Raw genomic sequence first — 27403 nt, 5'->3', positions numbered from 1 at the left:
TTTAGCCGCTGTGGTTGGCATCAGTATGCAACAGTCCCTCTGAGCGGTATACTTGGATGTGAATGTGTTTTTGTGCTCGCTGTCGACAGTTTACAAACCACGGCTTCTGGTCTGCTGGTCTTTCAATGCATTTTTAACTTTAGAGAAAGGGACCTGTCTGGCTTTGAGCACGCTCACACTGCAGCGCTCTCCTGTTCCCTGGCTCTGAGGTATTTCTTCAAGAAGCATGACTGGTCACATGAGGTGCGGTTGCTAAGCTGCGGGGCAGAGTCGGTAATGAGTGACCGCCCTCGTTTGTTTAATGTTGGTTTTGCAGACAGCCAGTCGACAGTCGAGCTCAAAATGATGCTAGTATTTTTCAGTTTTTGTGGAGTTGCTCCAGTGTGTGACCACATTTATATGGTCCCATAATCCAAGATCAATATTGCTATTCATAAAACTCGATGAATTAGAACCCTGGATTGATGGCCATTTTACTGCTCACTGGTCCATGGGGACCTGAGCAAGGTCGGGCCTCTTCGAATTAATGCGCTTATTGTAGCCTTTATTAGGTTTCTAACTCTTTCCAAGAAAAACACAATTTTAACAAATCAGCCCTGCTGTCGTGTGCTATGTGCCCAGCTTGTACTGGATTGGTCTGCTCTGCTTTCTTTCACATTTATTGGTCTGCCTGCTGGAGCAGATTTAATGAGTAAACAGAAGCTTAAAGTGTGGATGAACCATTATCTTCTTAAAGCACCAGCTGAATGTTAAAAGGGTACCAGTTAGTTTACATTAGTCCTCCTAAATGTGGTCCTTGGCCTCAGATGTGTTTGAGAATAAAAAGTCTTCAGTTGTCTGCTTGAATTTGTATCATGACTTTAACTTGAAGCGACTTGTAATTACAGATTCTTTTTCTTTATTGTCCCCCAGAACCAAAATGTCACACACAACCCCAGCCTGTACAAGAAACCGTTTGTGGAGTCGTTTGAGGAGACTCCTCTACTGGTGGCTGTGCTCACTTACATGGGCTACGGCATCCTCACTGTCTTCGGCTACCTCCGGGACTTCCTTCGCCACTGGAGCATCGAGAAGTGTCACGTGGCTCGGGAGAAAGAGGAACAGAAGGTAAAGTGGTTTTTACATTAGACCCCTTTAAATGCAAAGGCTGATTTAAAAACAACATATTCACTGCTGTGTCAGTGACAGAAAGGTCCAAGCTATCAGTTCAATCAAACCTGATCAAAAACTACTTATATTGAGTTTATTTATGTTTTGTCTTAGAGCATAAGTTAGTCTATGACCAGAATAGTTACTGTTGTGACTCTTACTCACATTGGGCTCACTTTTATACTGGTTTAAATAGTGAAAATAATTCCTCTTCTATCTGGGGACCCCTGGAACTTCCTTACGGATCATTGCAGGGTCCCTGGACCCCTGAGAGAACCACTGTTTTTGGTGTTGCAATGAAGTCACGGGAAACTGCAAAAATAGCTGAGCATTTTTTTGTACAGTTAATAACAAATCAAAAGCATCTTGTTCCAGTATGAATAAAACTACACTGGTCTAGGGTTGCAATGGTGTCAGATCTTCATGGCACAATAACCGTCTCAGAAAATGTCGCAGTTGGGGTTAGTGGTAGAGCAGGCGCCCCATGTACAAGGCTGTTGACGCAGCGGCCTGGGTTCGACTCCAGCCTGTGGCCCTTTGCTGCATGTCACTCCCTCTCTCTCTTCACACTTAACTATTCTATCAATTAATGGCAAAAAAATGCCCTGAAAAATATCTTAAAAAAAAAAAAGAAAGAAAATGTTGCAGTTTCATGGTATCACAGTATAACAGACTTTTATTTATTTAAGTTATTAGTGAGAATAACCCTTAAAGGAATGAAAATGGAGGGGTCATTTTTGCTTGAACAAACATTTTAATCACTATAGTTGATACTTGAAACCATTTGTTTATGGAAGTATGTGTAAAATGTCTGCCCTTTGTAAATAACTAAAATAGAAGGGAGTTTCTCCATCCAGTTGCAGTTTTTTATTTTTTTTCTGTATCTAAAATAAGATCTAAGATATGCAAATGTACACTGAATGATAAAAGTCGACTTCTATATCTCAGTATACCGTAAAACAGATATATGTTACCTCTAACCAGCGCTTACAATAGATATGGATGCCACAGCTTGTGTCATGGTGATTTGTCTTGTTTGTTGTCAACACGTCTCAGCCTTTCCCCGGGTGTGTTTTGTTGTAGAAAAGTGATTGTAGATCGATCACTGACTGAAGGTTTGTTTTTTTTTTTTTGATTCACCACAAAGTTGCACATGGTGCAAAATAGTTTACCTCTGCTTTCTTGCTGAACATCAGGGAATTGTCTTGCACAGTCGTAAGCATTGTAAGCAGTTGTAAACAGTCATTTTTGTTGGTGAATTGACGTGTGTGTCGCACATGTCCGCATCTTCACAACCAGATAAAAGGCCATTTAAAAAAGGCTGGGACAGGCTCTTTGACTCCATGAGAGCTACAAGGTGGTGTCCTCTTAGGTGCTATCTGGATGCCCTTAACCTGAAAGAAATTTATGGCTACACTTGAATGCATGGCAGCTGATATACAATAGAAAGTTTTCAAACAGAAAGAATTTGTTTGTTGTCTTTTATTATGGAACTTTTTAGCAGTTGCAAAATTGTAATTCCCACCCCTATCTCTACTGTAGACACCTCACTGAAACATATCAATCATCCCCATGTTTTTTGACCGTGCACTAGCTGTTAGCCTTTCAGCAACTGCAAACCAGATTTTACTGCACATGTGTTGTACCCCAGGGATATGACACCATGACTTCTCCTCTTTGAAACTTCCTTGCCATAAAAAAGGAAGTGAGTTTGGTGACATAATGCCAGGGACAGCTATGAATGGTGAAACTCAAGGGAAACTGCCATTCATTCATTCATTCATTCATACATTATTATGTGAAACCGCTTGTCCTATTTAAGGCTGCGTGGGTTGGGGGGGCTGGAGCCTTTCCCTCTGGACACTGGGTGAGAGGTGGGCACACCCTGTACAGGTCACTAGGCTGACACATTGATAAAGACAACCATTCACACCTACGGGCAATTTAAACGACATTGTAACATGGTAACATCCTGGAGGAGCTGCTATTATATCTGTTTTTATCAGTAATCATGGGCTGTTGCCCTCGTCTGCCACAAAACAAAGACATACCATTAAAGAATCACCTACACTGTCCCATTTCTCCTGCAGGATTTCGTCCCCCTCTATCAGGACTTTGAGAACTTCTACACCAGGAACTTGTACATGAGGATTCGAGACAACTGGAACAGACCCATCTGCAGCGTCCCCGGTGCTAAGATGGACCTAGTGGAGAGAGTTTCCCACGACTACAACTGGACCTTTGAGTGAGTTGCTGCAGTGCTCTGTGTCTGAATGTGCGCAGGGTTAATTTAGAATCAAGGCGTTGTCCATAACGGTCATTACTCTCCCAGAGGTGTGTGCTTCTGTGTCACTGATCCTTAGCTCAACAGGAAGTTTCATTGATTTGCACTTTCAGTCAGTGGCCTCTCATTTCTGATAATACACATGACGTAAGCCATGATTCAGATGGGTATGTTGAAATCACGAGTATCAGTCACATGGTGCTGAACAGAAACACTAACATTAAGCAGCCCTGAACACAAAGTCCTCAACAAGTGACTGAGGGAGTATAAATACAATCGGTAGAATCAAGACAGCACAGAATTGAAATGAATCGAAAATAATTGATTTATTTTGTCCCATTGCCTTAATTTTATTCCCTGCTGTTCCCTCAAGGACATTGTTAGCATCTTAACTCACTGTTTGTAAGAACTGCTTGACCTCTGTGATGTTTTCAGACACAATAATTGAGTAATATCATGAGCAGTCTGTTCTGATATCAGTGAAGGTTTTCATATTTTTCCTATTTATCTCATTGGTATGTACAGTATAATATAAACTATGCCAGCTGAACTCCCTCGGGACAATACACTATTGTGCAACTGCCACAGCTATCATGCACTGTGATAATAAAGGATAACATTGAACAGGAAATGGTTGCCAGGCAACCAGAGCAGGCAGGCTCACATGTCTAAGATAATTATTTCTATTAGCCTAGAGTCAGGGTACCAAATCTCTGTCTCTGTCTCTGTCTGTCTCTCAGGCACACGGGCAGAGTGGTGAAGGATGTCATCAATATGGGCTCATACAACTACCTCGGCTTCGCTGAGAACACCGGCGCTTGTGCCGACGCTGCTGTCGAGGCCACAGAAAAGTACGGAGCTGGAGTAGGCAGCACTCGTTGTGAGATAGGTAAGAGTCAAAACAAGTTGGATGATGGGGTTTTTCATTTATTATAAACATGGAGTCAGTCCCTGATCAAAAGGACCTCAGCTGGTACTTGTAACAGCTGCTCCCTCTTTTGTCCGGCGCTCTCTCAGCGTACAGCTGAGGCTACAGGCTTGAGTGGCTTTGAAGGAGTGGAAGGTTGAGTTTGAAATATAGTGAAGCAATGTGAAAGCTTTGAAGTTCATTTCAGTTCAGCACCCACTTTGTTGCAGCCTCCTGTTGACGTGAGCAGCCGCTGATTAGTTTGTCACATTTAATCTTGTTCTGTTTAGCAAAAGTAAAGCTGAGGTTAACAGTGTGTTTAGCTTAACGGGGTCCTGTGGAGTTTACTTGGAAACAAACAAGAATGTTAACATTCACTGTTACTTACCAAAACATTTTGTGTGTATCCTTGAGGTCTACCAAACATCATGAGTGCATTTCCTTTGCGCTGGCTTTGCTTTTTTATACAGAACCAAACAACAGTGGCATAGTACTACCCAGTGCTGGTGTTCTGAAAGCAAAAGAGACGTGACAGGTGTGACATGTTACACAACAGCGTTGACCCCTACTATTACATATAACATACATGTCGAGCAGTGCTTTTTAAAGAGTAACAATCATTTACCGTCCTGTTTATGTAGCAGTCAATCTCTGCTTGAAGGTTAAGAAGCTTCCGTACCTCATTGTCTCCTTAATTTGCAGACATTTTCAGCAACTGTTCTTCTTTGAGTTAGCTGCTAACTGCTTCTAGCTGCTTCTTAAATCACCCTGCGGCAAGTCGCACACATAACACATCGTCAAAATGTCACATCCGTACTATTTGTCCCATCCAGGATTGGAAATTAGCACCAGCCACCAGCCAAATGCTGGTAAAATATGCAAGTGGCTGCTAGATTTGATTCACTCACCACCCAAAAAACAATGGTAATGTATTGAGTGGCTGGCAGATTTTGGATTCCACCAGCCACAGTGGCAGGTGGACAAAAAAGTTAATTTCCAATCCTGGACATGTCCATCGTCCTGTCTTGCTGGCTGTCCCTTTATACACAGACATCTTTTGGGCACTGTTACTCCCTCTGCTGCCAGCTTAAGAGTGAGACCACTCTGTCCCCCGATTCTGCGACCTTACCTTTTATACAGAACAGCGAGACAGAATAACGGCGCAACATTTCTGCCTTAAACAGGCCGTATTAAAGGGGCTCACATGTTCTAGTTTGCTGTCTTCTTCTTCCTTACCTTGGCTGGCCGATTGCACCACATCTTGGCATGTTACCACTGCCTCTTCATCCGTGGAATAGTGTGACACTTAGACTGTGTAATAAAGATGGACGACATGATAGTCCCCAAAAGTGAAGCCAAAACAACCCTATTGCCCCAGGTGGCTGGCTACAGTACAGGTCATAAACCCCGCCCCATCCGTGCTAAGGAATAGGACATGAGCCTAATTAAAAAATCAAAGTATACGTCAATAAATCTTTCCCAAAGGTAGTTTCTGACTTTTAGTAGTTTGGTAATAACTAGTCATTTGATGCCTTAAAAAGGGAGTTTAACGTTAAGATTGACAGCTGTTTGCGTCAGTCAGTGTGCTCATGATCCATGGGGCTGTCTGCCACACACCACAGGAACTCAATGCTGCAGGGCAGACTCTGGCTCCAAATTTCAAGTTATTTTGTCCTGATTATGGTACAGTGGGAGGAAGTGGAGACCTGTTGTCCGTCTTTATATGCAGTCATTGGTGTGACAGCACTAGGAGGACTATGTAACACCTCACACATGTGCGTCCTCATGCACAAGGTAAACAAAACAGGCACACACTTACAGAAAAATGGCTCCATGGTGCTACTAGAGGTTACAAAACTTCAAAGTGTTTGTTTAACAGGTGTAGGAAAACAAGTGTGACTGACACATTTCTCCTTCAGGCAACATGTTACAGAACACTGATGGGAAATTGTTTTTTTTAACTGACATTGTGTTGTTTACAGGGAACCTGGACATCCACGAGGAGCTGGAGCAGTTGGTCGCCAGGTTCCTCGGTGTTGAGTCATCTATGGCTTTTGGGATGGGCTTCGCAACAAACTCCATGAACATTCCTGCTCTCACAGGGAAGGTATGGAATTTATTCACGTCCTTCCTTTGTTTTTTTTCCTCTTCCTAGAACATCGTACTCCACTCGATGTGATTACTTCTTAATATTTGTTTTCAGGTGTTTTCATAGTTAAATTGTCCCCTGTGCCCACTCTGTAACTGTTTGGGTACGCAAGTGAAGGAACAACACTGTTTCCTGTGTTAAGTGAAAACAAGCCACGTTTTTCAGATGTGTGTCCAAGTTTGAAGAGTTCAGACTGTTCCATAACACACCAGTTTCCGCACAAAGCTTTCAAAACATCTTGAGTGCAGGGGGTGGGAGATTGACAAGTCCCAGCCACTGTTGTTCTAACCCCAACAAATCACACACCCTAGCCTTTACTTGAGTCCTGGTTGCCTTTTTCTTCCCCTGCCAATTTCAATTGAACAGGAAGTATAAGTCTGAGCAGACAGGCCTCTTTAGAGTCAAAGGGAACATTTCCTGAAAATCAAGAGTGAAAAACAGATATGAAGATAGGCAATGGAAGACAGAAACTTACAGTGAGACAGTGAAGGACGGCGTCACTGCCCTCGTCATAAAGGTTAATAAATTCTCAACTGTACCTGTCACTTTCCTGCTGGCTCACATCCTGATGTCATGGCACAAGTGTGTGTTGTGTAACAAGTCCGTTCATTCATTGACCAGTGGTGTGACCTGTGTGAATGTTTGGGTGTGTAAGGAGGTGGATGAGCTGTCACCTTTATAATACTCTTATAATTGCAGTATATCCATATTATAATATTATATTGATATGAGATGAGATATCATCTTAGATATTTGATATAATTATATTTTAAGTGTCGTCTTTTCCTGGTTTAAAAGGCTGCATGATGTGATGTGATGTCGTTTTCTGAACTTACAAACTGTTCTACCTGTTCTTTTGTCTTTACCCACGTCGTCATTATATTCACAATACTAATGATTATTTATCAACAATCTAAATGTATAAATATTTAGTTAAAGGACCAATACTCAACCCTACAATGTTGTTGTAAAATCTATGTCAAGGTATTTGTTAAAAAATATTGTGAGCCCTATGTATGGGTCTTGTATTTAAATGGAAAACAATCACACATTTTCAGGGTGTCTGCAGGTGTTATAAAAATACTTGTATCTGAAAATCTATTTTAATCAATATTAGCCTTTAAAAGTAAGTAAATAGAGGACAATCACTATGTAGCTGTTTGCATTCAGATTAGCTGAACTTGGAAAAAGTAAAGAAATACTAATGGATGTGGTTTATGAAGATATGTATGTTTGTGTTAGAGGTTCAAAAACTGTTTTTAAAAAAAGGCCCATTTGCACATTGGGAAAGATTATTTTATAAATGAAGGTATTGAGAAACCTTTTGTTGCCAAAGACTTCTGAGAAGTTTTTTTTTTATCGTTATTAGTTTATCATCGTTATTTTAAATGACAGTAGGTTGCCTGTAGCAATTTAGCATGAATTTATGAGCTCTTAGATGCTGTTCTGTGTGACAGTTCACATTTCTGATGTTAGAAATCTTAAAACCAAACTGTCTTTTACTTTATACTTAAGTTGCACTTGCTTGTTGGCAAAATGCAGATTAACCTAACTCACTCTAATGATCATATTTCTACATAAAACCCACCTCTGCACAGGACCACATATATACTAGAGACTAGACTAGATGCTTTGCTTAACTAAAGACTGATGTCTTTCTCTCTGATTTTGTGTTTAGATGGGCCGATACAATTTCAGAGTTTAAAAAAACTCCCTACGTTGCAGAACCAATAGTAAATCCGCAGGGCGGTCCTTCAGTGGCTCGCTGAACTCTTGTGCTCGTAAACATAGTCCAACTGCGTTAAAAGTTTTAAACAAAGTCGCTGTAAGTTCTTCATTTCCGAGCACACGTTTGATAAAACAGAGTTAAATCTCTCAGCATCCATTTTCAAGCTCTCTGCGTGTTTGTTTCCTTGTGGACAAGAAAAGGGGGAGCACACATTTCCGGGAGGGTGTGTCCTTTTCAAAAATGCAAGAGGCGTTGCTTTGTTGCCGGCCATTTTCTCCAGTGTGTTAAACACACTAGACAATCAGAAGGTGGAGATCTCTGATTGTCTGGTGGCGAGACTACATATATACTACTTACCTTTATACTCACATGCAACGCTTGAGTGAGAAAATTTGGTTTAAAATATCTTGAAATGTCTTAGTATGCATTAGATTTAAGTGTCTGGATCAGTTGCCAAACTGTGGGTTTGCGCAATAATCAGAGTCTGAGCTACAAAGTCGTTGCTCAACACTAAAACACTCCAGCATGTGTAATCCTGGGTTTTACAAACAGGCGAGTAAAGAGGGTTGAACTTCACTGTTTCTTAATGTTTGACTTTGCTGGCGAATAAGGGATCACTGCTCCACTGATGTAGAAACTGAAGTCATCAGCAAAGAAAATCAAAACTCACCATGCTCCTGTTCTTCTTCTCCTCCTGTTTTTAGGGTTGTCTCATTCTGAGTGACGAGCTGAATCACGCGTCGTTGGTGCTGGGTGCTCGCCTGTCCGGCTCCACCATCCGGGTCTTCAAACACAACAGTGGGTGACCTCCTATGATGAGCATGTTACATTTGACCAGTTAGATAGACCTGTGACTTTAAGCACAGCATAACTCTGCAGTAACACAGAACACAGGATTAAAGTGTCCACAATGGATCTTTCAACACTGTGAGACAGGATTTACTTTTAATCTGCTTTACCCAACAGGAGAGTAAATACATTTAACATGGGTTAACAGAGGGCTGCTTACAACACTCTTACTTCTTCAGTTCAACATTTACTTCACTGCCACTTTGTCTTTCTCTTATGGACTACATTGGATTGCACAGGAGTAGGTGGGGCATGATTATTTTGGTTTAGGACGAACACACACAAACACATGTGTACACACCAGACACCAGAGGTCCTGGACTACGCAGGGACACAGAAGTGCTGCAAAGGGTATATGTGATATGAAGCAACTGGATTAAATGAAATAGCCTGTTAGCTAATTCATTTTCATGGAGGGTCTCACAGGAATGAACAGACTTCCAGCTGACTTGCATATGTACACAGAGCTTTGTGGAAACAAGGCGTTTCTGTTACCTAAGATCACACTCAGCAACCAGGAACCAGGCAGGTTGACTTCCAAGAAAACCCTCTCAATGCTTCAGAGGGTTGTGATCATAAATCATTGACACTCATCCATTAATTAAAGATGACTCTCGTATTACTCCGGAGGAATAAATTCTATCCTTAGACAACAAAAGTTTTTCCTCTGTGTCACAGACATGCAGAGCCTGGAGAAGATGCTGAGAGACGCTATCGCACACGGGCAGCCGAGAACCCACCGACCCTGGAAGAAGATCCTCATAGTGGTGGAGGGAATATACAGGTATACACAGTAATCTGTCTCTCACATGCATGTGCAGTGCACTGACACACACAGACACAGACACACAGGCGTGAGCAGGATAATTTTGCTAATTGAGTTTTATTTCTGTTTTTATTGTCATTTTATTGTGAGTATTTTCATGCGGCTGCTGTATCACATTACACTGTTTACTGCCAATTACCCAACACCCACAGTTCTCTGGGTGTGGGCTCATTAATCTTTATTTAGCCTGACTTGTCACTTTATTTGTACATTTGAGAAGAAGCATGAAAAGACTTTTAAACAGAGAGTAATGTTCAGTTATATTCGTCCATGGCATTGCCGTCAGTGTGTCTGATACCTCCCAGGAGTGGGAGTGTGACATGTTCAGGACCTCTGACAGGTTTAGTAAATCAATAGCTTCACATTGTGACTCCATTATGTCATACAGGCTGTTTTTATCACATGAACGCATCCCTGTCTTTGCTGTAGCAGCAGTCTCATTTGCAGTAAAACAATGAAGCACTTTTACAAGACGAGTGAAGAAATATTTTAGCAGGTTAGAGTTTAAAGTAGGAACATGTCTCTGCATTTATTTCACGTTTTTTTCTGAAAGAACAAAGTGTGATTTTCACAATGTTCTAGTTCAGGCAGTGTCACAGCCATGATGGCAGCACTGCCTTTTATCCCTTTGTTTAAATATAGAAGATAATGGCTGTTTCTAAGTGTGCCCACTCTCCTTTAAGCATAATGTATTCCCTGTTCTTTGCAGTGTATTCACTATAAAGGCAATCAATCCTGTTGATCAATAGAGTTCTCGGAGGAACTGCCTGACACGCTCAATGGCCTGTACTAATGCAATGTTAATGTACTTTCATTTACACTGGGATTTTCCAAGCAAAGCTTCAACACCTGCACAAATACATCTGAAAGAAAGTGAAACCATTTTCTGTGGTCAAGGTTCTCAACCGTTTTTCAGCCACAGACTCCTCACAAAGTAGAGCATGTACTGGGGACCCACTCATTTAGGCCTGTGTCCCTTGATGCCGCCGTTTCACACTTCTGTAGTCTCGGTAATGTGAAAGAACAAATCAAGAGAAATATATTAGACCAAAAATGTCTGCATTATTCTCAACCCAGAATAACTTCAGCAAGTAACACTTTACCTAAACAAATATGACAGGCAAATAAACAGAACAGGGCTAATTTGAAGTGCATTTCACATCACACCACACACACACATATCAAGAGAAGTGTGAAGTGTTTGACTCCTACTGCATACACAGGCTCAGTACAACATGATTCTGATTATCTTAAATAATATACCATATTATATTATATAATATATTCCTTAGATCAGAAAGTAAACTATGAACAATTTTAGATTTCAAGCAACAACCTATTATTTTCCCATCCGTCAGTATGGAGGGGTCCATCGTGCGTCTGCCAGAGGTCGTTGCCCTGAAGAAGCGCTACAAGGCGTACCTGTACCTGGATGAAGCCCACAGTATCGGGGCCCTGGGGCCAAACGGCAGAGGAGTGGTGGACTACTTCGGCCTGGATCCCAAAGATGTCGACATCATGATGGGAACATTCACCAAGAGCTTCGGTGCTGCTGGAGGATACATTGGAGGCAAAAAGGTTGGTGAACTGTTGCACAGATAAAACTGAGACTGTGACGTCAAACAGTGGAATATGAAGCCTTTCGTGTTGGAGAGGAAACAGTGAAGTGCACTGACTAGAATAACTGGAGCACTTAGTCATCCTCTTGAGGGACCTTAGCACATTGTGTGTCATTCAGTTTTGGTTCACAAGCAATGGGAAATTTCACTTCCTGTTCATGTGAAAAGAAACTGATTTTGTGTAAGCTTTCATTTTCAGTCAGAGCAGAGCTGCTAACAAGGCTGCTTCACTCTGCCAAGGAGGAGAACAATATATACAAATGCAGAGCAAGGGTAAGCCTACAGATACAAGAGGACCGAAAGGGAAACTTAAGTATTTTTAACCAGGACCCTATTTTCTACGTCAATATACATGTCTGACAACATTATGGAAAGGATCCCACAGAGAAAGACCTTTTTGGTCAAAGAATGAGATCCTTTTTATTTAACTAGAAAGAGCCCTGAAATCATCATCACCAAACCCACCAGACTCCATTTAAATAAACAGTCATTTGATCATCGTAAAACACACTTAATTCAAAGTCGACAGAAACAAAATAAAACTCATAATAAAAGCCATCTTGCCTCATCTTTACACTGTTCCAACAACCACCAACTCTGGTTTGGTTGAAATAAATCCTTCATTCACCCAGTTAGATGTGAAAACATGCTGCCTCTATACACCCTTAAATTACTCCTTATTTAAATGGAGTCTGGTGGGTTTGTCGATAGAGATTTTCAGGTTGTTTCTGGATAAACAAGAAGGATCTTGCATTCACAAAAAGGCCTGTCTCTGTAGGGATCCTTTCTATAACGTCGGACACTTAGAGTAATGATCTGAGCCTGTCAGTGGCAAACACAAACACTTTTAGTGGACGTACATTGACGGTGGTACAAACACACTCTGAGTGGTTACACTGTCGAACAGGTTAACTTGTGGAAAGGGTTGTAACAAGGAAATAAAACTGTTAAGTTCACTCTTCAAATTTATGTTAGAAAAATATGGTAGTTTACAAATATAAAACTAAGTTATACTCATTTTTTATGAAATGTTTTCTTTGCTTAACTTAAACTTAGTAGTAAATGAGTAACTCATGAGAATATGCCAAATAAAAAGCGTAGGTAGAATAAACTAATGCTTCAGCCTACAACTTTTTGGTATATATTCTTTGTTTTCCTTTTGTTTTTTCTTTTTAATTCAGTGCCTTGATGTTATTTATTCTTTATCATGTGCATTCCTCTTGGAAAATTGTTAACAAGGCTCGAAATAGATTACCTCTAACTAACTAACTGAAAAATAGTTGTTCCCATTAGTCATTTAGACAAAGCAACATAACAAGATAGTGTCCAGGTTGAAAAACACCAGAGTTACCCTTAAAAAACAGGAGTGACTGGCTGGAACACAAATTTTTCTCTGTGTGAAGTATAAGACATTTATCCTGCCTAGATGATGTTGCATTAACTAAAATATTCTTTCCTTTAAGACAAGGAAACCCTTAATCTTAATCTGCAAATTGGTTCATTTACAATATTTCAATGCAGATGTTTCTCATGTAATTTCTCTGCCAGGAGCTGATCGACTATCTGCGGAGCCACTCTCACAGTGCCCTGTACGCCACCTCCATGTCTCCTCCTGTGGCCCAACAGATCATCACCTCTATGAGGATCATCATGGGAGAGGACGGGACGACACTGGGTAGGTGGCAGAAAGTTAGGCCAATCACTCAGTACCGCACCCCTCAAGTCATGATTTGTACTTCAGTTACTCACACAGTGTTAGGTTGAACTCCGCCTCCACGGTGAACGAAGAATCCAAAAACTCTAAAAGAATTAGAGTAAACAGGATCCGTGTTTAACAACAGCAAAAACTGTATCAACAAACTCATACATAACTTGTGCAGTGTAATCCAAGTCTCATTCATCGATTCATATGCTCAGTATTTCCTGAACACATGCACATACTGTTAAGTGAATCTCTATATTGTCAGCAGTGTTGCGTTAATGAGAAGAGAGCACTGAAGGCAGCTTTAATCACTGTACCATCTCAAAGACAGAGGTGGACGTCATCTTACACATTTGTTACCAGTTGCAGGAGGTAGGTCTTTGGGTGAGCAAGATACACAGAACAAGGAGAAATGTTATCTGGACTAACTTAATGATAAATGTTCAGTGCGTGATGGACTGATGAAGGTTTTCTTGGTGAACTTTTCCTGCTTGCTTTGTTCCTTGCAGTTGCAGTTTTTCTGAAATGTCCCAAGATTTCTGGGCCACTCATGTTTTGTCAGTCACTGGACACAAATTTAAACACTGCACTTTTGCTTTTGCTGCCATTTCTCACAGATTTAAGTTAAAGATCTTAGACTTTTTAATGCTCACATAAGGATTAGGGTTAGACATTCCACAGGACATAATCAATGACCTGATCAACTCTGTACGAGGCAGATGGTGTCACAATAGATACTGACTGATTCTCTGGGGTATCTGTAACTGAAAAATGCATTGCTTTTCAGTTTCTAGCCTTGTGAAATCCTGATGAATGTATTTCTTTTTCAAGATAAATCAGCACATTTTAGAGTGGCCTCTTGGTGTGACCAAGACACGCCTATGTAGTAATCAGGCTGTGTAATCAGTGTCTTGATGTGACACACCTGTCACGAGGATGGATTATCTTGAAAAAAGAGAAGTGCTTACTAATATGGATTTTAACAAATGTGCCCCCAAACTCGAGGAAAAATATGTCTGTTAAGTGCTTAAAAAGTCTTAGATTTTAAATTTCAACCTGTGAAAAATGGGAGCAAAAACAAAAGTGTTGCATTTAAACCTTGGTTCAGTGTAGTTTCTCAGTACTGGTTGTATTTTTCCTGAGCTTCCATCAGTGACCACACGATGGCAGTATAAGCCTTCAGCTCAGTTCTTGCAGACCTGAGTTCCGCAGCAGATGACTGGCTGACAGACGTTTCAGCATTCAACTCACATCAGCTTTGCCACTTTTTGTACTTTGACTCCTTCGTACTGAGCGTGTTTGGAAATGTGTCATTCACAGCCAAGCGATAAACAATACTATCTGCAGCCACCTGGCAATTATTTACCAGCTTTATCAAACTGTGAGAACCCATTCTAGACATGTAATGCAAACGCTACAGGGGTGTAGTAGAACGTCACGTGATCTTAATTTTCAAGATGTGTGACAGTTGGTTAGTTCGGTTTAAGCAAAACACTGAGATAGTTATTTCAGACTTTTGAGAGCCACTTTTATAAGGTGAAGACTTAGAAATAACACCTGCAGTTTGATCACGTCACTTCAGTTTCTGAGGGTCTCCCTGGAGTCCTCTGCAGCAGCCACCTCTTGTCCTAAACATTAGGGATGTGCATTTTTAAATCTGATGTGTGGACAGTTCCCCACCTCTCGCTGCTTCAGCCCAGGCTGATGTGAGGTCTTGAAGCGGTGGTATGTTGACTCTTCTTTCCTCTCCTTTATGGCTTTCAGATGTGTGTTTCTTTGTGTCTGTGTGCTTCTCTGCCCTCATGCTGGGTACAAAGCAGCGTGGTGCTCAGGGCCAGAGATCCGTGCAGATCTGTTGGACTCATCTCCTACACACACAAACAGGTCACTGAGGCTTGTTTTTCTTGCAGGGCGGCACCCCCTTTACTCTTTACGAGGCCTGATTGATGCAGCCTCCCTTAAAATGCTGACTTGAGATCAGATTACCTTTCTCCCCAGTCATTCAGTCATTAGGTACAGGAATAAACACCTGGAGCAAAACCTTTAGAGCATGACCGTTCCATAATAATCAACCCTGTCTCCAAACTGGGCCTGTTAGGATAACTACTTTTGTTTGATGGTATATTGTCCCATGAAATAATTGCGCTTAACGATATTATTATAATTTTGAGACCATTTTATGCCACTGATATGATGAAATACAGGGGTTTTATGGATCCTTAAAATGCCTCACAAGGTGTTGAATCTATTAATCTAAAAATAAGGCCTTACTTGGTTTTAAAATATCTAAAGTTAGTCTTTCAAAAGTCTTAAAAATGCTATGACATGGGAAGTAGTGTATTCTGATTTTTTTTTTCTTTTAATGACGATGAATTTTAAATATCAAAATAATAGGTCGCATCCTCGGTTTTTTCCAATTGATTTACCAAATGCCTCTTGTAGTGTCATCATGCAAATCAGGATTCTGGAATTAACAACACAAATATTTTGTTTCTTGCTGGGATGCTCATAGGATCCGCTGTCTGGTAGCTAGCTGTCGCTAAACCCTGGACGACATGGTGCACATTCAATGATAACTGGCCATTTGACCAAGATTTCGCAGCATGGCTGAAACCAGTACAGAGCGATGCATACAGGGCTCGGTGTTTGTTTTGCAAAAAGTTTATGCAAAATGGTTGTATTTTTTACATTTCATTCATTTTGGATACTGTAGAATTGGTCCAAATTTAATTCCAAGTAGCATTATAAAGTCTTAAATCTAACTTGCTTTAAGCCGTAGGAGCCCTGAATATAATAGCATGTGTATATACAAGAAAGTATATATAAGGTATATAAAATTAAAGTACCTTTGCAGGAGTAGCTCAAAATTACTCAGTTTTAGACTTGGTACAAATCCAAGTGATGTTTCTTGTGACTAATGGACAAGCTTAACTTTGCTTTAGGAACACCACCATTACCTTCAAAATCTAGCTGGTGTGCAGCAGTCAGCTCTCTGGGATGGATGGCCTGCCAGCTGGTGAATTTAGTAGAGTAGAGGATGAAGTTGTTGGAGTGTAAAGACTCAGACACACCAACCTTACTTCAGATAACTTGCGTTACCTGATGTCACCGTGTCTCGGCCTAAAAGTTGCCACACCACAATGACTACAGCTGACAGCCAAACAGCACATACGTTCTGCACCTGTGTGAAAGGAAATTACACTTCACACTAGCAGATGGCGGACGTCTGGAACAATCATTCAAAAAGGGAACGTGGAAGACGCTAGTTAGCTGGTTAACACATTTACAATACAATCAAGTGTATCACAAAACAGAACATTTTTACCATGTTTACCATGTGCCAGTGAACAATAACACAAACTATCACAAAACATTCCTGCTAAAGAGCTCAGTGGCTAAAGAAAAAGAATCTGACTTTATATAACAAGTTTGTTTGGGTCTCACCTACTCTTGACTTTAGTTCTTTGTTTACGTTCCTCACTTCTGTTTCTCTTCTCGTGTGCTGCCAGTTAGTGATTTCATTCACCGATGGGCTCTGCTGACGCCAATTCAACATGTTGAATCATCCAAAAAAAAAAGCTGATGAGGTGAAACAGTGTGGGACACACTGCACAGATGAGGGCGAAAGACACTCAACAACAGCCCAGCATTGACTGATGGCCGACTGTTAGCTTGGTGTGTCGGGCCTTAAAACTACAAACAAGAGGCTTTTTGACACATTGTCAGAGGTTGGCAAGCTAACGACTGCCAAAACTGTACCTCTTCCATTCCAAAAGTGCAGCTGCAGGCTACTGGCAGTGTCTTGTTTTATTTTTCTTCAGACTTGTACAAGTAGGCAAGGATGGAAAAAAATGGGAGAATGGCTGCACCTAAGTCTAAAATGGTCGGTAAAACCCTGCTGTTTATTTAGGCTAAAATGTTGGTGACATTCTTATGTAAACTAACAGGAATGTAAATATGAGTGTTAAGGTCAGCGAGGTCATGTCCATAATATGTTGTACAATAAGATGATAGCAAAGTTTTGGTGATAGGCCTACAACCATTTCTGAGCAGAGAGCGTCAGACTGGCTGACCTTACAACAGCCTGACAGTTTTCCTTGTTGGAGACAAACAGTGACAGTCTGATTGGTTGCAGCCCTATCACTGTTTGAAATTCAGCCCTTTGAAGATTCAGGCACTGACACAAAGTCAAAGTGACAGTTGAGCTGCCTGCTAACAGTTTCAAGTCGCTGCTCATGGTTCCCGGCACAGGCCTGCATCAAAATGGACATTTTGTTGTTTGAAGCTTACATCAATCAAACATGTCGATGGGCCATGAGGGTTCAAGACGGGCAGAGCTTCCCTCAATATGAAAAGAATGCTTAAGTGCAAAAATGCCTGAATATCATATGCTACTGTTTCTGTGCCAACTGATCACTCAGTGCTGAGAATAGCTTTGGATTCCTTGACTGTGGAAAAACAACGTCTGGATAAATATAATGTCAGACTTTGTTGTGTCTCAGGGTGCTTTGAAGCCGTGGTGTTTCTGCTCTGTTTTTCAGCACAGCCAGGCAGATGTGCGTTGTTGCTGTTGGCGTTCGTGCCATATGGTTATTTGTTTGGTTAAGATGGTATCTCTGGAGGCTCAGCCCCGAGGATTCAGTGAGTGAATCCACACTGTGCATCACACTGACACGTGAGGATTGATGCCTGTTTAGTTTCAGCCTCTTGACCTCAACCTGAAAGGATCCTGGTCGTCTTCAAAGGCAAGTGCTGTAGAGCTGTCTCCAAATAAGTGCAGGACATGATAAAAGATATTTCCTGATGAGTCTTATACTCTTCCTGTGGATTTGTTTTTTAGGTTGACATGGTTTTGTTACTCAAACAGGGCTTGGCTCTACCTTTATTAAACTAACATGGGCTTGTGCTATCAGATGATAGTCATGTTCTTTGATTTAAAAGCAGGATAAATAGAAGAAATCATCAGTGATGGATGACTCTGCAAAGGTACATGCTGTTTCCTTCACTTGGCGTCTGAACAAGAGCTGAAAATAGGGTTTTATGAGTCTGATAAGCCTAAAAAATAATAACTAAAAACAGTGCTGTAGGACCTGCACACCCCGACAGGTTTTCATTTATTGTGGCTGATTAGACCTCTGAACAGGTTGTCTGGAACTACGTAAGGTCGCCACATGTACTGCGTGTCTTCCTCGCATTTTAGCTCACCCAAGCTAGGATCTGAGAATGAGATGTGAGGAAGGAGTAGCCGAAGCTGATCCAAGAAGTCTTGGATCCATAGCATCAGACTTCAGTGATATAAGTTGCTGTGCCACATGTTGAGATGCAGCATTTATTCATCACCTCACTTGATAAAAGACTTCTTCATAGGATATATTGATGTGTCCTCGCTCTAAGCTCCTCCAGAGGCCTCTGCACACACACACACACACACACACACACACACACACACACACACACACACACACACACACAGAGCTGATGAGATCAAATCAGGCAAAGAAAGTGAAAGCACCTGTGTGGGTGCATCATGGGTGAGAGGGGCCTTTAATCAAAGAAGTTAAGAGATGCAAACTGGTGGATAGTCGTTAGCAAGGTTGTCTCATTGACACACAAAGAGCAGCGTAACTGAAGCTAAGAGTTCACTGCTCTAACTGCATTACTCTCAGCAGAAAACGACTCGCTGCTCCAATGAGCCAAGTCCGTTATGTAGATACCAGTGTGCCAGGTGCAGGTGTGTCTGGCTTTTAAAGCAAATGGGGGATGACGCTTTGATTGGTTGCATTCATGTTTTGCCCAAAACACACCTATGATTAATTAAGGGACTAAATACAACCCCTTTGCCCTTTTGCATCTTACTTTGCACCCAGATTATGCTCTGTTAACCTCTCACAAGTGGAGTTGGAAACACCCTAAATCCACTTGTGCCATGCACTGTAGACAATGAGCTCTAAATAATTTAAATAGGCTCCTTGTCTTTATTTATGGTGTTAGCTGGTTACAGTAAAGTAAGGCAGGCTTTTTACCTAAAAACCTATTTAGTGTAAGTTACCACAGTACTTTAACTGGCGTACAAGTTTGCTTTGTGAAACATAAATAAACTTAAATAAAAGATTTCTGAGATATCCATCTGTTTATGTGCTCGTTCCAGGTGCTGATCGCCTCAGACAGCTGTCAGAGAACACAACCTACTTCCGCAGGAAACTCCGTGAAATGGGCTTCATCATCTACGGCAACGATGACTCGCCTGTAGTGCCCATGATGCTCTATATGCCTGCCAAAATTGGGTATGTGACTCTCCTCCATTTCATGTTACTGGATATATTTTTAAAGCTTTAAACACCAAGGATAATTAGGATGGCTAATCGGACGAATCTTTAATGATTTCACATTTGGGAAAGACATTAAAGCTCCAAATGAATGTTCTGACTGTTGTCCCTTTTCCAAATATAATCTGTTTATGACTTCAGTTTCACACATTAAAGAGAGCACCATCTCAGATGTGGTGGTGGCGGCGGTGCAGAGGTCACATCATCAGTTTGATCTGCAAAGTGTCGCCCTGTGTCTAATGTTGCCGTTGCTTTTAAGGGCATTTGGTCGGGAGATGTTAAAGAGAAACATCGGCACGGTGGTCGTCGGCTTCCCAGCAACGCCCATCATCGAGTCAAGGGCACGTTTCTGCGTCTCGGCTGCTCACACCAGAGAGATGCTCAACACAGTAAGTCTTCGAAAATTAAGTCCAATCACTGTCTGAAACACAAAGTGAAATAATTTATATGTATTTATTTTAAATACAGTGGAAACAGCTTGAAGTGATCATGTTCAACTGGGCCAAGTTGATTTCTTATTCTTTATGTCTCATGCAGACTACCATCTAATTGATATTGTATATTTATTACATGAATATAAAGTAAAGAAATGGACGGCTTTGCTATTAACTGAATTTTATTGACTGTTTGAACACACAATACCACGTTTTTATTACACTACGGGGCTTGACGGTGACAGTGACCACAGGGGCTTTTCCCGTGCACATTTGTTTTCTGTCTTCATTACTGCAGCTATAAGTTTTGAGGAAACTACACTTTTCGTTGAGAGAAAATTACTTTCCTTTTCCCATCATGACCTCAGTGTGCACACAGCACCAACTTCAGGTAGACAGCTGAAAGCATGTCATTCGTCCAAGTGCCATTGTAACTGATACGACCTTACATGGGAGTAAAATAAAAAAAAAAATAAAAGAAAGAAAAACAAGAATGATGCCAGTATTACAGTATTGCCAGCTCTGTTTGTGCTGCTCACCCTGTTGATTTGAAGTGAAGTGTAGATGTGTTACTCCACCTCGTCCATCCAGACAAAGTTATCTGTGCATGCTTTCGCCATTGTGTCTTCTTTGTTTTGGTTTCTAATCACGGCGCTTCAGCACAGGCGCATGGCATCATGCCGTGGTTTTGCTTTGCAAATTTGCACTGCCACCCATTGGCCTGGCGTGCATACTACAGCGTTTCCAGTAGATTTTGCGGCTCCATGTGAATGGGGATCGTTTCAATAACGTCGTCATATAAACGCAGAAGTTTTTTAAAACGCAAAGGACAGACTTTTCCGTTTTTAGAGAAACCGTTGTCGTCTAAACAGGGCCTAAACTGTCACAGAACGTTGCAGAGAAAAGTTGCAGCGGTGTGAACTGGCTGTCTGAGCTCGACTCAAGCCGGCTGATGATGTCACCTACAATTCAGTTGGTCAAATGGCCGGCGACTGGTTTTAAAGCACATCACCTGTTTTAACAGCCAGTCGGTTTGTGGTAAAGTCCACTGGTCAAGTCAAAATGACCACAGAAGGCACGTTCGCTCGCTGTGGTAGTCCGCTGTAGTGCTCTTAACAGTGTGCCGGTGTTGTTGACTAGAGATGATACACTGTCTCATGGTGGTCACTTCCTGTCAACGTTACAGATCAGAAGTACAGAGAGCTATTGACTAGAGATGATACACCGTCTCATCTAGTTGCATTTGTGTAAACCAGCAGGGCTTAAGTGGACTACTTGATGATATAACCAAATGATTCAAACTGCATTTGTCTCAAGTTTTTTGATCCAGATAAACAGTTGATCACTGTAAGCGGTTTCCACTGCATTAAAAATAAGAGATCGCATATGTTTTTAAAAAATCAGTACTGCAAAAATCCAGATTAAAACTGGATTATAAAAATACAGTTTCCTACAGACACGTCCTATAGGTTTTCAGTTTTATGTATAATCATTACAGGGTGCTGCAGCTGATGATGAGAGACATAATCAGACGTTTCTTTACATTTTCTCTTCCCTTTGTTACGGCAGAAGCTTTTCTCTGATGTCTTGCTATAAAAGACCTGTGTTCACACCATAACTTCAAACGCTGTAGAAAGTTTCCACTCTCAGTGGGAACAACACAGCTTCATAATGAGCATGAAAATCACTTTAAAAACGGGCATTAGCTTTTAAAAAATCTCAGTATTTTTGGCCAAACGTCAGTGAAAACTGGAAAAATGCCTCTCAGCATATTTGCATTTGCTCCACTGTCACATCTTATATGGATCAGAAAGACGATCACCTCTTTCTGTATCGGGAGAGATGAGTAAAACTATTTTCTTGGACGACCTGGGCTTGGTGTTTTTGTTGAGTGCTGCCACTTCCAATTTACAACTGCCGTTGGTCTTTATTTATCATCCAACATGTAAAGAGAGAGACATCTAATCCATGATGGAAGTTTGTCTTCTCAAAGGCGTGTTGTCACAGGACAGACTGTTACTGCTGAGGACTTAATTTTATCCTCCACATGATATAAGAGTTTGTTTGGATTCATGGATCCACTCAGCTTTTCTCAGCTGCTGATGAACGAGAGCTGCCTGAGTGCTGACTGACAGCTCTCTGTGTATGAGTGTGTGTCTGTCCACATACTCAAAGTGTGAGTGTGCCTGTTGAATAATTAAGGCTCCCAATGTGTCCTTTATTATGAAGGAACTTGGAAGGCCAAGCTGTCTCCGAGCGTTACAGCGTGGCTCAGACGGAGACTTTTATTTGAGCTGCTCTGTCTCTCCAAAGACACTTCATTCATCTTACTGAGGAGCGTGTCAACACCGTTTGTAATAGTCCATTTAAAGGGCATCAGCCTGCCTTTGTAGAGCACTTCGAGGAGCCGCTTTTTCCGTCTTTGGAGCAGCCAGGCCCTCGCTATTTCTCAAAGCGTGGAATCAGAAAAAAGGTCAGGAGGAAGGTAAATTGTTTCCAGGTGCCCCGCGGTGTTGCAATGCTGATACAGTCTCTTGTGGAAAGACGTGGTGGAGTTTTTGTTCAGTGGTGGTTTGTGCAGGGAGCCTTCTGTTCACCTTTGTTTCAGATCTCTCCTTGTCTTCAACTCAGACGTGTTTAGAGCTTTAATAAGTGTGATAAAGGCTCAACACTTCATTAAGCATCAACAATTGTCTTTCAAGTTGTCAAACTATGTGTAATGTACTCAACTCTTTTAAAGTCTGTCTTCACTTAATTTTGATTGACATGAATAATGTCTTTTTGGATTGACATTAATAGCATTCCTCTGTGCTTTTTCCCAGGCGTTGGAAGCCATCAGTGAAGTGGGCGATCTGCTGCAGCTCAAGTACTCCAGACGTGAGCAGCATCTTCCCTCACTTGGGTGGATGGCCGAGGAGAGCCTGCTTCAGGACTGAGCCACATCATCCCCTTCCTGTCGTCTCCACCACTACACGTCCCTCCTGTACTTCACCTCTTCTTGTCTGACATCGCTCATCTTCCTCTGAGCCAGTCTCTGCACCCCACTCCACCACATCTCCTCACGTCAGACTCACCAGAACCAAAGTCTTCACAGGTCCGCCCCGTTATGAAACCTGCACACGAGCACCGCCCATCAGCTGAGACCTGTGCAGCAGATTTCACTCACATCAGGCGAAGGACCAGAATCACCCACATCTTTCTGTGTGTGTGTGTGTGTCCGTTGTTACAAAGTCTGTTTAGTATCTTTCAGTTTGTCCTAACCAGTGACTGTATATAAAGATGGACAACACATCTCCACTTCCTCCTATTGTACAAAAATGAAGCCAGAATATCCCGGATACAGCCACTGTCATCTTGCACTGGTGACGTCTTGCAGTAGTCTGCACAGTAGCGATCTCCTTGGTATTGAGTTCTTGCTGTCCGACCAGTCACAAGCAGCACAATTGATCATTAGTACCCCAATTGGCACACACAGCTGTCAGTCATGAGGTCACACGCCCTGTTTATAGCATCAAATGATTAATTGAAACCAAACTTGTCTGAACAATTAAGACTTGAAGATGCATTAACGTGGTGAGAACCAAAGATATAGAAACATAAACGCCTCATTGGCGGCTGTAGTCGCCGCCATGTTGGAGATATCAAAACTAGCCTGTAAACAAATGGTAGTGAACAGGAGCTGTGTTTTTTCTGGATGAAAAGCACTGTAACGTTTACATTTCTCAACTGATTTCAATGAGACGTTTTTATATTGAAGGGTTTATGATCTTAATGAAGTAGATTCACAAAAGATTTGTCTCCAGTTTTAGGCTATAAACACTCTTTGATAAGAACTACCAAAAATGATGGAAACTATCTTATAAAAATGTATTTGACATGTTTGATTTTTTTTAGTTTGACTCGTCCCATCTGCCGACACAGAGGGGGCGGGGTTTGTGACCTATACTGCAGCCAGCCACCAGGAGGTGATCCAGATATTAAGGCTTCACTTTATGGGGGCAGTCATGTCGTCCGTCTTTATACACAGTCAGTGGTCCTAACTCATTGTGACTGCATCTAACGTCGAGTCTTATTCCTGTGTGCACATTGAATGTGTATCTTATTTGTGCAATAACAACAACTTGGAGTTTCTTTGTAATCTGACAGATATTTGCCATGAGTCTCTACTCGTGCACTTGGAGAAAAAGAAATACGATCATAGCCGTCACTATGACAAACACAAGAGGAAAAAATTATATATGTAAATATTATTTATCCCTGTCCCAGGGCAGCGTCCCAAACCTCAAAGAGAGATACGTTATTTCACAGGAGTAACATTAACTGATGTTCTCCGTATGTATTTATCTGATGGCTTTTTGTTCCTAATCACTTTTACTTGAACAGAGAGTTTAGAGTATCGGGTTCTTTCCCTATAACCAAAGGATGTATATGTATAGATATGTTTTCTACCTTTTCTCTTAAGATGCAAAGCAGATGTTCCAAAAGAAAACATTTAGCAGGGAAAGAATCCCAGGGAGCAAGACTAAGGAATATTTTTTACTGCTTATTTTCTAGAAATATTTTTCAGCCTAATTTACTGTTTACACCTGCACTCAGAAAACTTGAGCCCAGCGTCTTTAACATTTCTATAAGCTAACGAGCTACATGTGATTTATTCCCCCCCCCCCCACTCACTCAAGTGCTTTCATGTGAATCAGCGTCGACACGATCTCTGAGCACGATGACACGCTGTCACTTAGATCTGTATGTATGACGATGGCGCGCCCACGCTCATCTGATTTACGGACAGCTTTATTTATTTAAAACGTCTTTGTCATCTTTTATCAACCTTATTTTTGTGAGACATTGTTTTTAATCAGAAAGGCGGCTCCAAATGTGTCCCAGTGTGTTTTAACCGACTACCTGCGCGTCTTAACTTCAGTGCGAGCACTACTGACAGGCATCGTACATGCACGGATGATGTAGTCACTGAAATGTGCAACATGTGTTTGGGTATGCTTCCAGTGTTTTTGTTTTTTGTATTTATCGTCTGTGGTCGCCTTCTGGAATGACATTCCATATCAACCTGCTTTCAGTGTCAAGTGTGTTACGTGTCTGTCTGCCTTATCTGTGTGAGGTCGCCCCAGAATGTCTTGTTCATGTGTGTGTGTGTGTGTGTGTGTGTGTTTATGTTCTGCCACTTTATTCATGTGAATCAGAGTGAAGTCAGTCAGAAAGCCAACGAGACCATTCCTGTAAATAATCATCAAAGGGGGGTAAAGCTGGGGTACGGGAAAATCTGGAAAAGGCAAAAAAAAAAAAAAAAAGGCAGAATTTTAAAGTACACTCTCCTCCTGTAGCTCCTCCCTCTCTGCCATAGGCCCCTCCCACCAGATGACTACAGGCATCGATTTATTTAATTTTATTTCATCGTACAGATGTACGCAGCATATTTGCTCAGTCCCTTCTTGCCTCGCTGGCTAGAATTAGCTAGCTAGCTACCCCGTAGCTTCTCTGCCTCCTTTACTGCTGCTGTCTACCTCCCCTGGAGGAGAGCAGACAGCAGCTCTGGAGACGGCTGTAGCAACTCGAATTCAGCCAACACAAACCCCCCCCCGTCCTGGGTGTCACTGAGAGCTGGTGGCCAACACAGCACCAGATCTAACCTGTGTAAGGGCAGCAACAGAAAGTTTGCTGATCCAGTGCGGAGTCAACTATGTGGTGTCCTGGAGGTGGCGTTTGCACCAGCTGGATTTGTGTTACTGCAGCTGCTGACTGGGGCCCGTCCCTGGAGCTGCTGCCCGCTCCCCTCCTGGCAAGGTGGTCTGTAGAGGTGGGGAGTGAGGCGGAGGACACACTAAGATCCAAGGCGCTAGCTAACGTTAGGTACAAAAACATGAACTTGAAGCTGCAGTCATGAGGCTTTAGCTGCGGTTAGCATCAGGCTAAACTATATGTTGGCAGTTGTCGCCAGTGCTCGAACAGCAACTTTCTCCGCCATTGAATCAGGCTTTCACCATCTGAAGTGACGTGCACGCACATCTGCATTTGTAGAACAGCCAATGGGAACGCCCTCTGTCTGAAATTACCTGTGATTGGCCAAAGTCTCCCACCACCGGTGACATTTTTTTAAAGCCTGTAAACGGAGCTAAGAGGAGGAGCATAAGTTTAATATTCTCAGTCCATTTGTGTTACGACATGCTTAAAGTTTATTACAGGATTTTTTTACCTACTGAAGCCAAAATTCAAACTGCCTATCCCAGCTTTAAACTCAAGTTTAAAGAAACCATTGATGTTTTTGGCGTTTTTCGCACAGCAGGACAACTTTTTGGGGGTCTCTCTTTTAACTGTACATCCATTAGATATTAATTTTATTGTTGTCTTTGAGTGAGTCATTCCAATATTTTCCACAGAAAATAGCTTGAATAACATCTCTGTGATGCATTTGCTTTCAATAAATATAATATAAAAGGTGGAACACATGACTATGATCTGGAATTGCACTCTTCAGAAATGTGCTCTGACACTAAAGAAAAGAAACTTCTCGTCAAAGTTTCCTCTCAAGCTGTCTGCAGCACCGTGCAGTATGTTACATTTCTGTCTATGGAGGCAAAAATGTAATTGCAAACAGCAACGTGACTGTTTCTCTCAGCCAGGTTTCCCTCATTGAAACTGAGGAATTAAAGTCAAGAGAGATTATCACAATGTTTGGAGCGCTTTGATGTAACGTGACGGAGTATCTACCACAAATACAGGCGAACTGACCTGCGGTGACCTTCGGAAACTTGCTTATCAGTCGCGTTTGCCCTTGAAAATGTATTTGGGTTGGAGATAAACCACTTAGAGGAGTTTGTAAAGCCATGATGTTTGTCGACCATGCTGTTGGAAACAGTGCTGCAAAGATTAAATCACTTTCTTTGTATCAAGTCCTGGAACGGCTCTGTGTTTATTTACAGCAGACGCACACACACAGACTGAAGTCACAACCTAAAAGCTCATGACAAATACGTCTGAAAGCCTTTTGACTGATAAGTCACTGACATCCTGCCATTACACAGCATTCCACTTTGGCCAGTCACTCACTCCAGTCTTAAAGGGAGAGTTCAGGTTTTTTGAAGTGGGGTTGTAGGAGACACTTAAATATAGTCAGTGTATTACAGACAGTAGATGTTAGTCAGCACACCAGCACCAGCACACTACTGCTGTGCAGGGGTCAGCAACAAATATCTTTAATCCACCAAGTGTATGCTATACTGAGAGTATTGTCACCGCTTTAACATAATGTCAGACAACCCTTTCCAATGGGAAAACCCTAAAGTCACACAGTAACACAAACAACATAACTGTTCAAGGCAGCAGTAGACCAGCAGCTCCTGTGTTCAGCAATGTTAAATCACTGTTTTTCTGGCTTTTCTGGAGTCTGGCTGTGAAGAGAGCGCGCTGCAGGTGC

At 41.7% G+C, this 27403-nt stretch overlaps 1 protein-coding gene across 1 annotated transcript in view; it reads left to right on the top strand.

Moving 5' to 3' along the window:
- Nucleotides 1–26879, top strand: part of sptlc2b (serine palmitoyltransferase, long chain base subunit 2b) — a 33005-nt gene extending 6126 nt beyond the window's left edge. Inside the window, exons 2-12 of the mRNA XM_049590135.1 lie at nucleotides 913–1107; nucleotides 3240–3394; nucleotides 4174–4322; nucleotides 6323–6447; nucleotides 8923–9016; nucleotides 9746–9851; nucleotides 11252–11471; nucleotides 13061–13187; nucleotides 19363–19498; nucleotides 19800–19929; nucleotides 22797–26879. Of these exons, the coding sequence (XP_049446092.1) occupies nucleotides 913–1107; nucleotides 3240–3394; nucleotides 4174–4322; nucleotides 6323–6447; nucleotides 8923–9016; nucleotides 9746–9851; nucleotides 11252–11471; nucleotides 13061–13187; nucleotides 19363–19498; nucleotides 19800–19929; nucleotides 22797–22910 (1551 nt within the window). The 3' untranslated portion in view covers nucleotides 22911–26879. The remainder of the gene's footprint in view (nucleotides 1–912; nucleotides 1108–3239; nucleotides 3395–4173; nucleotides 4323–6322; nucleotides 6448–8922; nucleotides 9017–9745; nucleotides 9852–11251; nucleotides 11472–13060; nucleotides 13188–19362; nucleotides 19499–19799; nucleotides 19930–22796) is intronic.
- The last annotated feature ends 524 nt before the right edge of the window (nucleotides 26880–27403 follow it).

The sequence above is a fragment of the Epinephelus fuscoguttatus genome, linkage group LG11 (genome assembly GCF_011397635.1).
Source record: "Epinephelus fuscoguttatus linkage group LG11, E.fuscoguttatus.final_Chr_v1".
Lineage (NCBI taxonomy): Eukaryota > Metazoa > Chordata > Actinopteri > Perciformes > Serranidae > Epinephelus > Epinephelus fuscoguttatus.
Note: the sequence above shows the minus strand (reverse complement) of the source record. Positions and strands in the feature narration are given on the sequence as shown.